At 39.2% G+C, this 15,350-nt stretch overlaps 1 protein-coding gene across 2 annotated transcripts in view; it reads right to left on the reverse strand.

Moving 5' to 3' along the window:
* Window positions 1–1,390: 1,390 nt before the first annotated feature.
* cdh8 (cadherin 8) overlaps window positions 1,391–15,350 on the reverse strand; it is a 136,450-nt gene continuing 122,490 nt past the window's right edge. The window contains exons 9-12 of one of the 2 annotated variants that reach the window (XM_088413073.1): window positions 11,646–11,767; window positions 10,219–10,336; window positions 4,099–4,350; window positions 1,391–3,018 (exon numbers count right to left, since the gene is read on the reverse strand). In XM_088413073.1, the coding sequence (XP_088269199.1) occupies window positions 2,531–3,018; window positions 4,099–4,350; window positions 10,219–10,336; window positions 11,646–11,767 (980 nt within the window). In that variant the 3' untranslated portion in view covers window positions 1,391–2,530. Of the gene's footprint in view, window positions 3,025–4,098; window positions 4,351–10,218; window positions 10,337–11,645; window positions 11,768–15,350 lie in introns of both variants that reach the window. The other variant, XM_088413071.1, reaches the window with a different exon arrangement.

Below are 15,350 nucleotides of genomic sequence, written 5' to 3' on the forward strand. Positions count from 1 at the left end.
AGGAAACAAGAACATCACTTTGGAATCGCTTCGGAACAGCAGGGTACACTACTGATAGTGTTTCTTTGAAGGGTCAGAAAACCAGATCAATGTTTACCACATTTCCCATAAACCCTTGCTTTGACTTCTTTTATCACTTAAGTCAAATCAATTGGGAACTACTACAACTCGGCGAACGCTTTCAAATTGTTGCCTTTACCAAGAGGGGCAGTATGTTATAGTACTAAATTTTATATATATATATATATATATATATATATATATATATATATATATATATATATATATATATATATATATATATATATATATATATATATATATTAGTATTACCGCAGACAGATGTCATTTCACTTAGGATTAAAGATATCTTGCAGAATGTCTTGGTCCAAAAAGTATTGGGCCATACATGTGCGAATCTTCCACCTATACATGCACACAAAAAGATGAACAAATACACTGGGTTGCGGTCGCACTTTTTCCCCGGCCGCACTTTTTCCCCAGTTGCACTGTTGCCATTTTAGGCCCGGAAACTTCATGTAAACTATGGACCTCAGAACCAAATAAAAAGAGAGAGGATTCGGAGGGTCTGTTTCAGAACGCGGCAGAATTGTATTTGTGCAGTCCTTCTCTGTTCTCCTCATGCATGAGAAGAAATTAATACCTTTTCTTCTTCTTTGTTTATAGTTTTTCACAAATGTCTATTAGGTGAACTTGAAAATGTATATATATATATATATATATATATATATATATATATATATATATATATATATATATATATATATATATATATATATATATATATATATATATATATATAATAAAGCCCCTAGTCCACTGATGTGCAGAAATTTGCGAGAAATGACAAAAAATGGGATTTGTCAGGTTTCATACAAGGTCGCAACCGATCTTAATATATTCTAACAGTCTTGTTTTTGTTCCACACGAAAAAAGTTCTGACTGTTTCGAAACATTTAAGGCCATTTCAGAATGTCTTCAGAACGTTTTAAGAACAATTGTGACCTTGAATGCTTGACATCATCTACTGCAAGTAGAGTGTGTTTTTCTAACCCAATTTAACACTAATCCCATAACTCCAAATCCTGAACCATGAAGCCGAAATCTTTACCCCAAACCGTTTCATACAAAGCTCAAAACCCCAAATCCTCATTACTTTGACAGCATAATAATTCAGCCTATTTAAACTATGACCATTGCACTTGTCAACACCCTATTGCTTTACCATACCCAATGTGAACCAAACACAGTTTATAACCAGGATACGTTTCCAACCCTAATTATTGATCATCTCAAAACCTGCGTGGTTTCTTCTCCAAGTCTTCTCTTCCCTTCTTTGTAGCGCGCCTTAAGTAGAAGACAGCACTCATTCAGCGCTATTTATAAAAATATATTTGACCAAGTAGGAAACAATACAGGGTAATCTGGAGAGATTACAGTACAGGGGAGTAAATAATTGAACATACACACTGATAAGCATTGAAAGCACAGCAGAAAAGGTGAGCGGAAGGTAGAACGCGCTAGCTGTAGACTAACGAGTCTACTGTTTTATTACGCTTCGGAAATTTGAGATTCTCTACCAGCCTTGTCGGAAACTAATGACGTTAGCAGAATCGCTATGTACAGCACAAGCTTCGTTTTCTTTACTCGTATCATACAGTGTACGCACAATATGCACACGGGCTGGATTTGTGTCTTTTTTTTTTTTTCCTGGCGAATCAAATGCTGAGTCAGTGGCTAGCATAAAGTCGCTAACACTGGAACCAGCTAAGCCCACTCGGTTGTGGAGATTTCAGCATGGAAAGGAAAAGATGTACAAAAACTGATGAAAGGTTTTAAGGAATCAACACAAAAAACAATTGAACTTGCTTCTGTAAAAAGAAGGCCTCAGAGTTTCTACATTTTTTTTTTTTGTTGTTCCTCGCCTCTTTTTTATAGGCTAGCTCGATGGCGACAGGCCACCTGTAGCATGTAAATACAAAGAGTTGTATAAAGCGTAGTTTATAAATGTGGCCACCATAGAGAGAACATATGAAATCATAACAAAGTCACGTTTTTTTCAAAGCCACGACCCTTTTTTGTCTTTTTTTTTTCTTTTTCAAATCCTCGCATACATTCATTGTTGTAAGGTAGACCACGTATTGCTTTAAAGTCCCTTCGAGATTCTCGGACTGGACGAGGCCTACAGGCTCTCTGCTACTGGAAGTCACAGCAATGACTAACACCCAAAACACCGCTAGACACTCCACAACGGAATCTAAAAGTTTTTTACACTCCACAAGAATCTCCTAGTAAAAAGACAGTTGGTTTCGGCTCGACGATTACGATGTGGATGACTGCTATACCTCGACTCTAAGAAGAATACAAAAAAATGTGGCCCGTGGTTTGTTTTTTTTTCTTCCTTTTTTCTTATCTGTTTCTAAAAGCCGATAGAGCTCTAGCGCTTAATACACACGTGGACAGAAGAGAAAAGAAAATCCAGAAAGTCTCCTGTTTTGTTTCGTTCAGGTCAGGTTTCGCGGTCGGTCTCGCCCACCGAGTAGAGTTCCCCGAGTCTCCTGAAGCGAGGGCCCCACTCCCTGAGGTAGTCATAGTTCTGGTCCGAGTCGGACGACGCGGTCTCCAGCGAGCTGAGCGAACCGGCCGCCGATCCCCGGCCCTCGTAGCCGTAGATCTGGATGGAGTCGTACGGCGGCGCCGCCGGGTCGTTGTCGGCCTCGTGCAGGCGCACGTTGATGAACTCGTCCACGTCCACGCCGTTGGGGCCCGAGTGGTGTCCGGCGCGCGGCATGAACTGCAGGTCGGGCTTGATGTCCTTGCGCGGCAGGTAGCCGTTGACGCCGTCCGGGTTTTGCAGCGTGGCGATGTCGAAGGCCTCCGTGTCCTCCTCGCCGCCGCCCTCGTCGTCGTAGCGGATGATGTTCTCGCGCACGTCCTCGTCGTCCTTGATGATGAGCGGCTCGTTCTTGTGTCGCCGCAGCGTCACAAAGAGCACCACTATTACTATCCCGGAAAGACCCGGGAAAAAGGGGGGGACAGACACAGAGAAACCAGGTCAAGGTTTTCCATCTCCAAAGTTTATACGGTTGCCGATTTCTTCGATTCGCGACCATATAGAAATCGGGAAGCATTTGCTCGTCAATTTCAACAGGGTGCGAGCTGTACAACGCAGCCGACCAGCTTCCGGTACCGAGCCAAAAAAGCGGCGGGCTTGGAAAATGGTGAGCGTAAAATTTGGCGGATCTAGTAAGTGTATTTACTTGTTGACCGCTGTTGAACTGTGAACCAAAACAGAAATAGCATTTATCATTAGCAAATATATATATATATATATATATATATATATATATATATATATATATATATATATATATATATATATATATATATATATATATATATATATTGGTAACCAGGTAGTGTTCAAAAACCACAACTCCAGCTACTGTGTCAATGCCAATGTCTAGAAATTTGGTTGCAGGCAGAATGGAGATATTTGGAGAAGCATATCTATCAAATATTTTTGTATTTGGAGATATTCAACTGAAAACTCTATTGAGTAACTGGGTATTTGGATGACATAACACATGTACAGTATTTCCCATATATCTCCCCATTTGGTTCATGCAACAGACCGATGTCAAAACCCCAGTAGCCCGATTCGTCAAAAAGTGATCAGTAGGAACAGCATCTTTTTTCAGTTGACTCATTTCCATCTGTTAAATTGCTTTTAAAAAGTAATCGGTAGAATTAGCAACTGAACGTGTTTTTAGGTCAACGTAGTGTTGTTGATATCCGTGATAAACCAAGCTGAGGTATCCCGTGAAACGATTCAAAAACAAGTGTTCTAAGGCATTGACGTCGATAATCTAATGTTTATTTTGAAGTCCGTCTGCACGGCACGAACACTTATCACTCGGGTCAACTTGAGTTCCTCATGGGTGTTCGAACTCAATAAACGGGTTCCTGGGTACCTTCTCAAATGACTCGAGTACTCATTTGACCGCTCCTCAAAACAGAAATGCCCAAAGTCGGATGTTCAGAACCGACCCTCGGAACCCCCGCGCCGGACCTCACCTAAGAGCAGGACGATGCAGGCCAGGATGGCGATGAGCGCCCCCATGCTGAGTCCGATGGGGAGCACGTAGGCCTCCACGTTGCAGGACTGCACGATCCCGTCTTTACTGCACCCGCACACCCGAATGGTCAGCGTGTTGGTGCTGCTCATGGGCGGGTTGCCGTTGTCGGTCACCACGATGGGCAGGAAGTACATCTCCTGCTTCTGCCGGCGGAATGTGTCGTGCTTGGCCAGGACGCTGATGGAGTTGTCTGCGAAGGGAAGGGAGGGGGTGTGAGAGGAGAGAACTAATTTCGCATCAGTCGCCGCCCGGCTTGTCTGGCGCTGATGGATTTCTGCGATTTTGGTCAACGGCGCATTATGAGGAAGGCGGCGGGGTACGGAGAAGGGAAAGGTGGCGGCCGCTCTTTTGAAGCCGCCTCCTCGTTTGTCGCCTCTCGTTAATAAACGCCGGGCCTCGTCTTCTAAAAAACTTGTGAAATTCTAACCTTTGCCTCCATCTCCGCAGAGCGGGAAGAACACAGCCGAGCGGCGGATGCAAACTTGATCAAAAAGACGCTCGACGGGAAGGACGATTTGAGTAATTGATGCCAGCATATGCTCGCATTGATCGTCTCGCGAGTGACGACGCGGAGCAACGAACGCTCAGCTTCCTGAGCGCCGGAATGTCCCGTCTCATTTGGATGGCTCGGTGGAAATGGAGATGTATTGTTTTGTAGTCGGGCTACCTGGGTCATTTTCTCAGAATCCTTTGATCGTAAAAATAGAAGTAAACACGCGGCCGGGAATGAATAGACTTCAAAAACGGATAGACGCAGTCATTTATACAGATTTATCCCGTTAAAGTTCACGCTTAGTTGGAAACGTTCGGAAAAACGTTCACACCTTTCACTTAGCGAGAATCAATAAATCTCAGAACTGTGACCCTCTTTTCATACGGAACCAACTTCCAACCTTGTTGCTGGGGGGCTGGTGTGAAACCCAAATTTAGTGGTTACAAACGGTTAAGGTAGTCAGAAGGATTTCGGGGTCGGCCGTAAACTCGCTCGGGCTCGCTTTGCGAAGGCTTTTTTGCAGCTAGCTTAAACATCGGCGATGCTGATACCATCTGGGGAAGCGCGTGGGTCGACTTTGCCACAAAACATCAATTTGGTGTGTGAGATTGGTTGGCCGTGGGCGGTATTAGGGAGGCGTTATCGACTCGCTTCACAAAAAAACGTTATCAGCGGTTCGCATCTCGTCTCCTTATGGTGACTCATGGCTTGGTTCTTACGTAAGTGAAATCTTAGCCTTACGCGTATGATACGATACACCAGAGAAGTGTCTCCCAATCTTTTTTGAGCCAAGGCACATTTTTCACCTCGGAAAAAAAAATTCACGGGACGCCGCTTCTTAAAACAATTCACACAAAAAAAAAAAGGTTTGTAGATTAACTACATACCTTCTGTCATGCAGTGGAAGAGCATTTGTTTGTTGTGCCTTTTCACTCGTTCACTGCTAGCCTAGCTAAAAGGGATTTTTCCCTCACATAGCACTATACAGCTCATTAAAAATACAGTTTTGATCGCTCGAGCCGTCCATGGAAGTGAATGATGAGAAATGATAGTCACACAAGGAGCAGAACCCAAGAATGCTTTTATACACAAAAGTCTAATGTACTCTATTTTCCCCACTATAAGGCGCACCTAAAAGCCTTAATTTTTTTTAAAAGCTGGTGGTGCGCCTTATAATCAGGTGCGCCTTATATATATGGATCAATATTGAGATTGGGATTCGTAGATGGGAAATGAACTCATAAAGTAAGCTTTACCTGTTTACAGTTGAACAAGGTTCCTCATATTGACATTGAGTTATTATGCTATTGAGAGTTTAGAGTTATTTTTCGAGTTATTATTGTTATTACGTTGAGTATTACTATATTGTGATTGAAAAAGTTTGAAAATATGTCATTAATTGAGGGTGCGCCTTATAAACTGGTGCGCCTTATATATGGAAAAAAGTATTAAAATGTCATTAATTGAGGGTGCGCCTTATAATCCGGTGCGCCTTATAGTGCGGAAAATGCGGTAACCACAGCGAGCACTGGAAAACTAGACTCTGAAAACTCCTCTTGAAAACTAGACTCTGGAAACTAGACTTGGAATCTAGACAGAAACTAGACATCTTTTCACTGAGCTTTTAGAACTTAACAAACATCAAAGCTATGAGATGATAAAGCAAAACAAAAGGCCATTCTGTATCTATATATCTATATCTGTATGTATCCCTCACCATATATATCAAGGAATAAAGCAGTCACCGCTATAAGCAGTCACTTCTCTATGCAGAGAACATCTTTTGACCACCTCCTTGAACACAAGGGGTCTTCAATCCTGGTCTTTGAGTCCAGGTCTCCTTGAAGCATCTGATTCAAATGATTAAAATCAGACAAAGTGGAAAGCGATCCTGAGCTTTTGAATCGGGAGTCTTGCAGAAGAGGAGACATATGAAACATCTAGGATACTGGCGTTGGATGACCAGGAATGAAAACCCTTGGCCTATATCACAGGTGTGGAACTCCAGTCCTCGAGGGCCGGTATCCTACATGTTTTCAAACCTTTTCCATCAAAAACACCTGATTCAAATGTTTGGGATCATTTTGGAGCTCCTGCAGAGCTTGCTAATGAACTAATCATTTGAATCAGGTGTGTTTGGGAAAGAAAACCGGAAAACATGCTGGATGCCGGCCCTCGAGGACTGGAGTTCGACACCTATTGCCTACATGGACTCCTCCATTTCCGGGGACCCCGAACACACCTGACGCTCTCTACGACTCTCTTTTCGCCCAGAACGGATGCCATGATGCCAAACGTTTTGTGGGCGGAGTCAGACACTTGAGCCCCGCCTCAAACCGAACCCTGCAGCTGCTGAACTTCCCTCGTAATTCGCATCTTCAAAGGTGAATCCCGGGGTAAAGGCTTTTTCCCGAAGGACTCGCGCTCCCAAGGCTGCGATATGAGCTTTTGCTTTTTATTGATAGATTCAAGCGTTCGCTAGCGGCGAGCACTTCAAGTTCAATCCGTTGAAGAGCGTTTTCCAACCGGTGTGTGGGCAGCTCCCGTGATTACACTCATCATCCCAAACAAAAGCGGCGCACGGGGGCCCGCCTGACACTCGTCATTCAAGTGTCTGCCGCCACCTCCGCCAGACAGAAATAGTCGCCGGAGTGGCGATGGCGGGCCTCCTTTCGGGCGCTATAGACAAGTGGCTGCAACGCCGCGCACTACTATATAGCGGAAGGATGACAGCACATATTTGCTTTGATTCCTGCTCGGGTTACATTGTGCGCCAGAACAAACGCGCCCTCCGCTCGACGGGGCGGCGAGCCAGACAAAGAAAGAAAGAACAACGGCGGCTGTTTTGATCCAGTGCGTCGCCTCGAGAAAAGCGAGAGGAGCTCGTAAAAGAGCAGAACCTTCCTGACTCGTATTTGATCCAGCGTTGTATAGGTTGCACTCGGACCAAATCTACAGGTATGTTTTGTTTCACTGCGAGGCTAGGGGCCCGCTCGAAAACCGCCAGGTCATCTGAGCGCATCACGAGGCTGAAGAAAGTCCCGTCTGGGAAATGCGCGCTAAAAAAGGGAGTTGCGGTGTTTGGTTTAAGGGATTGGAGTGTGGGAAAATGGAATAATACGAGGACAAAATATGAACTCTCAGTCCATTCCGGATTCCGCTCCGGCTCTTCTACCCAACAAATGTTTTCTCATTTCTCCCCGATCAAACTTCTTTTGAATTGTCATGATATGATACCAGTTCATCTATCGTTCATGCTAATATTAAATCGATATTGGTATCAGACAGTACTCGAGGCTCCGATATCTTTTTCATATCAAATGTGAAAAATAACCCAAATAGTCGACAGAATTGTGATAAATATGATGAGAAGTTGCGAGAAAAATACTATTATCATGTAAAAATAATGAGAATTGATCAAATTTATAAAAATACGAGTACTAAATAAATTGTGAATACATACCAAATGCAAGATGAAACAATAGAATTGAAATATATGAATACAACATGAATTCAACAATAATAAAATATCACGTAAAAATATGAAACAAATATTAAATGAAAGATTATAAGCAAATAAGATATTAAACTGCCGCAAAATAATGTACATAATAGTGATTGTAATATTATTATAATTCATTTAAATTTTAAATCACTCGTTAACATGACCATTTTAAATGACTCATTATACAATAATAATAAAATATTACATAAAAAATATAAAACAAATATTAAATGAAAAATTATAAGCAAATAATATATTAAACTGCCACAAAATAATTTACATAAATGTTATTGTAATATTATTATAATTTATTTACAATTTAAATAATTCATAAACATGACAATTTTAAATGACTCATTATACAATAATAATAAAATAATACATCAAAATATTAAACAAATATTAAATGAAAAATTATAAGCAAATAATATATTAAACTGCCACAAAATAATTTATATACAAGTTATTGCAATATTATTATAATTCATTTACATTTTAAATCATTTTAATCACAATTTTAAATGACTCATTATACAATAATAATAAAATAATACATAAAAAATAATACATAAAAAATATAAAACAAATATTAAATGAAAAATTATAAGCAATTAGTATATTAAACTGCCACAAAATAATTTACATAAAAGTTATTGTAATATTATTATAATTCATTTACATTTTAAATTATTCATAAACGCATCATAAATAATACCGGTACTAAATGAATTATAGTAAATGAACTTTCACTTATATATATAGTAAGAGTCCATTTAATATAATTCATTTACTACCTTCACTAATATATATATATATATATATATATATATATATATATATATATATATATATATATATATGTGTGTGTGTGTGTGTGTTTGTGTGTGTGTGTGTGTGTGTGTGTGTGTGTGTGTGTGTGTGTGGATGTGCCCTAAAGCGAAAAGTGTATAATAAGAAGGGCGTTCATTGAATATGGCATATTCCCCGATCATTTACGCTTGCGTGCCTACCAGCTAATTCGCCGAGGTTAGAAAAACAATATTATTTGGTGGGGTGAAAGAAAAAGAAAAAAAAAAGTGTGTTTTTTTTCCTCTACTCTGACCTGGTTTTGATGAGCTGTCAGTATGTTAGCCTGCAGCCTGCGCGTCCAAACAGAAGGCTGCAACCATATGAATAGATTTTCGCCGTGAGCCGCAAACATTACACGTCACGGTGAACACAGCTTGTTCGCCGCCGCGTCGGACCAGCAGGAAAAAAAAAAAAAAAAAAAACGAAGTTGAAGAAAAAAAAAAGAAACCCAAGCGATGAGCATATTGTGTAGATAAACGCGGCGCCATCTGCCACGAGGTAGCTGGGAAGTCATCCGACATCGAGCGGCAAAACCAGCGAGACCGAATGCTTTGGTTCTCATTGGTTTAGCTTCCGTCGCGGTTTGCTGGCGTTGGCCGAATTTAAATTTTTCAATTATTAATACAGCGCTAGTGTTGTTATTTGTTTGGTGACGCTTCGTTACTGTAAATTAGAGGTGAATTGATGAACTCATTCAATCCCAAAGACGTAGTTCTACGTTTTTTTTTTTTTAGAGTGGGGGGAGGGAGCTAAAAATGGCTGGCACTAAATGAATTGAATGATTGCTCACTGTACTTAAGTACAAAATTAACAAATCGATTATTTTAGGGTTAGGGTTAGCTCTACTGCATATGTCTTCTTAATAATTTGCGTCCACTGCTGTGTCCATTTTGTCTCTTGAACTGCATCCCATGAGACATGATTGGAAAGGCCAGATGTCCTCGACTGAGCACACTAGGACTTAGATGAGTAGCTCCAATGAGTCAAAAGATATCAACCAAAAACTAAAGTCCACTCCGAAAATGATTAGCATTGTACTGTTTGATCGCGCTAAACTTAGCATTAGCACATTATCTTAGCGATCGCGCTAAACTTAGCATTAGCACATTAGCTTAGCGATCGCGCTAAACTTAGCATTAGCACATTAGCTTAGCATTAGCTTTGCATTTAACCATCTTCAAGAATTTCATGGCTATTTGTCACTTTCTTACCGTGGTTGTTCTTAATAGTGAAATTGGGATTGTTGAGCATTTCCGGCACCAGGCGGTACTCAAAGTAATGGCCCTGGACGGGGTCATCTCGGTCCACGGCGCTGACGGTTTGGATCACCTGCGTTGGGATTAGAAAAAAAAAAAAAAAAAGATAGTCATCGCGCGCGGCGGAATATTTGATCTTCAACCGCTGGGAGATTCGGATTCTTATCATGGAGGTTCTGTCCGCTGCGCCTCAAGCATCTGAGCTCTATCTGCGAATCTGTCATCGGTGTTCTTATCGCACGCTAGGATTGATTGGGAATTAGAATTCGAGGGCCCGCGGGATGCTTTGGCCTTTTTTTTTCCCTCGCCCGTCCAATAAAAGTGCATCGGACACATGTAGCTGCCTTGAATGAGGTCGATTGATGAGAAAGCAGGCGAGGGGAATGCTAAGCACCCGTCTGAGACTTGATTTTTTTTTTTTTTTGGTAGGGCGATGCATTTATGGCGTTATATTTGTGCCACAATTACGCGCGCGCGGAAAAAAAATTTGAGCGTTGAAAAAAAAACTGAGCGAGCGAAAACAGATTTTGAGCGCAGAAAAAAAGTTCTTGAAAAGAAGTTTCTCGCTCCAAATTCGCTCAACATCGAGCTCTCGCTCGCTCGAGTCGTCCTCTGCGCTCGCTCGGTTCTGCCCGCGCGTTCCGTTTGTGCCACAAAACTATGGCGTTATATTTGTGCCACAATTACGCGCGCGCGGAAAAAAATTTTGAGCCTTGAAATTTAAACTGAGCGAGCGAAAACAGATTTTGAGCGCAGGAAAGAAGTTCTTGAAAAGAAGTTTCTCGCGCAAAATTCCTTTTTGCTCGAGAGTGTGTCAACGGATATCGTACAAGCGATCTCATTGGATACCAAGCTGTCAATCAAAGTGCTTTTACAAGCTCTGATTGGCTGGTTTTGTGGCACAAAAGTAACGCGTGAGCAAAAAGGAATTTTGAGCGAGCAATTTCTTTATCTGTGTTCAAACTCAATCGGCGCGCGCTCAAACTCTTATCATTACGCGCTCAATAGTTTTTTTTCTTGCTCTCAAAATCTGTTTTGGCTCGCTCAGTTTGATTTTCTCCGCTCAAATTTTTTTTTCGCGCGCTCGTAACGGTGGCGCAAATATAACACCATATGCATTGTGCCATCTGGAGGAGGCCGCATGAAAGACATTCTCAAGCGAGCGCGCGCCGCGATCAATCCTTACGTTTTTTTTGTTTTTTTTTTTCCTTTTTACAACGTGAGACGCTCGACCTCCGAGGCTTCTCCGCGAAATAATTAAAGCCATAATTCACCGTGGCCAATCATTAAGGGGGAGGAAAGCGGGAGAAAGGAGAGTGACGGATGGTTGCTTTGATGAACGAGCGTCCGCTGGATTTTTTTTTTTTTTTTTTTCCGCTCACCTGTCCGGGTTTTCCATTTTCACACAAAAAGGCTTCGTATTCGGTGGCGAACTCCGGGGCGTTGTCGTTGATATCCATGACCCGGATGGCCACCACCGCCCGGGATATCTGACTGTGGTTACCTAGGAGACGCGGGGATGGAAAGAAGACGGAGGATTTATTCAGTGAAATATGAATATAAAAAAAAAAAAAGCATGAAAATCGCAGGTACATTTCATGACCTAGTTTTAATTTCCTTTGTTTTTCCATCTTTATGTCTCCCTTCATTTCCGGAGCTGATGGGAAGGACGGCATGATAAGCCGCATCAATCTCCCTTTCAGCGATGCAAAAACACAAAAGACACTATTCCAAATGCACCTTTAAAAAACTTAGGAGGGGAGGGGTAAGTTAACCCATTCAATGCCAAAGACGTTTTTTTACGTTTTTTAAAAGAGCCCAAACATTCAATCCGGGTACTTATTTCTTTTGCGTTTTTTTTTTTTGTGAGTGTTTGGAGAAAAGAGAGTCTAAAAATGGCTGTTACTAAAATTAATTAGGTGCTAAAGTAAATGATTACCAAAGGAAATATTTTAGTACATAAGTCACCGAATGAATTGATAAGTAATCCATCACTTTAGGTAAGCAGTGAATTACATCGAGCAATTGATTCCTTTGGTGCTAAAAGTAATCAAGTACTTTAGCATTTACGACCTAAAAAAAAAGTCAATCAATTTAGTAATTTACTACCTGAAGTAATGTATTAATTTATTACCTATAGATCAATAATTATTTATCATTTCTTAATTCTGTGTGTGTGTGTATATATATATATATATATATATATATATATATATATATATATATATATATATATATATATATATATATATATATATATATACATATATATATATATATATATATACATATATATATATATACATATATATATATATATATATATATACATATATATATATATACATATATATATATATATATATATATATATATATATATATATACATATATACATATATATATATATACATACATATATATATATATATATATATATATATATATATATATATATATATATATATATATATATATATACATATATATATATATATATATATATATATATATATATATATATATATATATATGTATATATATTAGGGTTTAGGGTTTAATAATATAATAATTAATAATGATAACATATGGCCCAAGACTTTTTCCTCAGCTCTGTACACAAAGTTAACATTTGAACACTGTACGGAGCGAACAATTAGCATTTAAGCCGCGGAGGCATTAAAGCGCTTTGATTTGCTGACTTTTGATTGAATGAAAACAGCTCACTAGTCAATTTGCACAAGAACATTAACAAGTATAGAGTAAACACTTTTTTTTTTTTGGAACAGACACGCCTTCCAGATTAAAGAACATCTGCAGAGCACAAAAAAGTCACTGACGAGGTGGAAAATCTTTGCCGGCAGAGCTACAAACAGCTTTAGCCCGTTTTATTTGCATACAGATTGTTTGAGGGGGGCTGTACGTGGCGATAAAGCTTAATGTTGCCCTTCCAGCTACTGGAAGAGAAATTTACCCCGCTTGTAACGTGTCTGTCTCCACCTCCTCGCGCTTAATCAAAGAAGGTGCGCGTTAATTGCGGGGCTAAACGAAAGCTGTCACTTTTTTTTTTGCCGGCGCGAGGAGTTGAAAGTCTTATTGTGATAAGCCGCCGTTGTCGACATCATGTCTGGCGGGCGTACATCTCCAGCCCGCCTGCTGGCTAAGTGACTGCGGGTTGCAGATAGCAACGGCTTGCGGCAACACCTTATTGAGAGTTTGGCGGGATTAATGGCGGTGGGGGGAGGGGCGATGCGCTAACTCAATGCAAAAGAGGCTCGGCGACCCCCCCGTGATACCCTCGACGTTTTGGGGCCTTAATGTTTCACAGATTTTTTTTTTTTTATAGGACTTTTTGCTATGGAAGAAATCATATTTTGTTCTGCATCCTGATTGGCTAAAGGACAGTATGCTGCTGTCAATCAATCTTTATGTACCGGCTCCTTAGGGTTAGGGTTAGGGTTGAAAAAAGGCCATTGTGAATTATTTGTGCCCATGCATCATCGCTTGATCGTAAAATTAAATGAGTTATCGTTTATATATTTTTCATGGGAAAATGTTCATAGCGACCTTGGATGAAGCAAATGATTGAATGAAATGGATGAATGACTTTTTAGTTTCGCTTCTGAAAAATGATGCAATTCAATAAGTACATTCAATTCCATTATTTCCATTTATTTGGTTATAAAAAAAAAGAAAAAAAAAAGTAAAATCTGAGAACATGCTAATACCAATCTGAAAAAATGAGTGAAGGGAGGAGTTTTGTATCGGTTTGTTTATATATATATATATATATATATATATATATATATATATATATATATATATATATATATATATATATATATATATGTATATATATATATATATATATATATATATATATATATATATATATATATATATATATATATATATATATATATATATATATATATAATAAATAATATAATATATATACACCAATAAAAACATTTATAAATGTATATGAATACAAAAATAAATTAAAAAGCAATATAAAATAATCATAACAATAATAATGGTAAATGGAAGAAATAATACAAAGAAACAAATGAAAACAACCATAAATGGTAAAAATCTTGACTGTTTATTATTTAGAAAACAATGAATGAAAAACAACATTTATGATCAAAAATATACAGTAAATAAAAATATATCATTAATTAAAAACAAGTGAAAAAATGGAAATGGAAAAAAAATATATTGTTTTTTATTCATAAAACAATGAATGAATTTTTTTTTCTCAAACATTTATGAATAAAAACATACAGGACATAAAAATTGATCACAAATAAAAACAAAATGAAATAACCAAAATGGAAAAACAAAAAAACAATGAATGGAATATTTCTTAACAAAATGCATACAGTAAATAAAAATACATATAAAAAATTTAAAAAAAAAACTGCGAATGAAAAGAAAATTGCAATATAATAATGAAAAAAAAATAAACAACAAAACATGAGATGAAAAATCATCTACAGCACACAAAATCACATTTTAAAAATGATAAAAACTTCCGCCAATTTCACTTGTTTTAGTGTTTTAGTAAGGTAACAGTGAACATTGTATCAAATTTCACATTTCCTCTCACATTTCCCGATACGACATCAGCCCCTTTCGACAGCAAAACGGCCGCACGCGAGGCGTAAACGGTAGAGCCGTATTTTTTGGAATTGATTTTTTTCCAATTGCCCGTTGACATCTGACTAATGGCACGGTATTCCCATAGCGCTTCTGCGGTGCGGAAGAGTCACGCGAGGGAGTGAGGGTGTTGGTCCCCGCCCTTAATCCATCCATCACTGCCACGCTACCAATTGAGCCCCTTCTTTACGGCTTACCTCTCCCCTCCTTCCATTACAATTCCACGCAGGGCCACTTTAAGCGTTGATTTAGAACGCCGCCTTTTATGGAGAGCCGTCGAACTCCGCCAAGCTCAAAGCGAGACGTACGTAGATGTTAAAATAAGATGATCGCGTGAGAGGTGCTAATGGCGTTTTTTTTCGTCCTGCCCCGGACGCTATCATCCGAAGAGTTGACTTTTGAGCCCGCTTCTTTGTTCTTTTGAG

Source organism: Hippichthys cyanospilos, chromosome 4 (genome assembly GCF_059441005.1).
Source record: "Hippichthys cyanospilos isolate Australia breed blue-spotted pipefish chromosome 4, RoL_Hcya_1.0, whole genome shotgun sequence".
Classification (NCBI taxonomy): domain Eukaryota; kingdom Metazoa; phylum Chordata; class Actinopteri; order Syngnathiformes; family Syngnathidae; genus Hippichthys; species Hippichthys cyanospilos.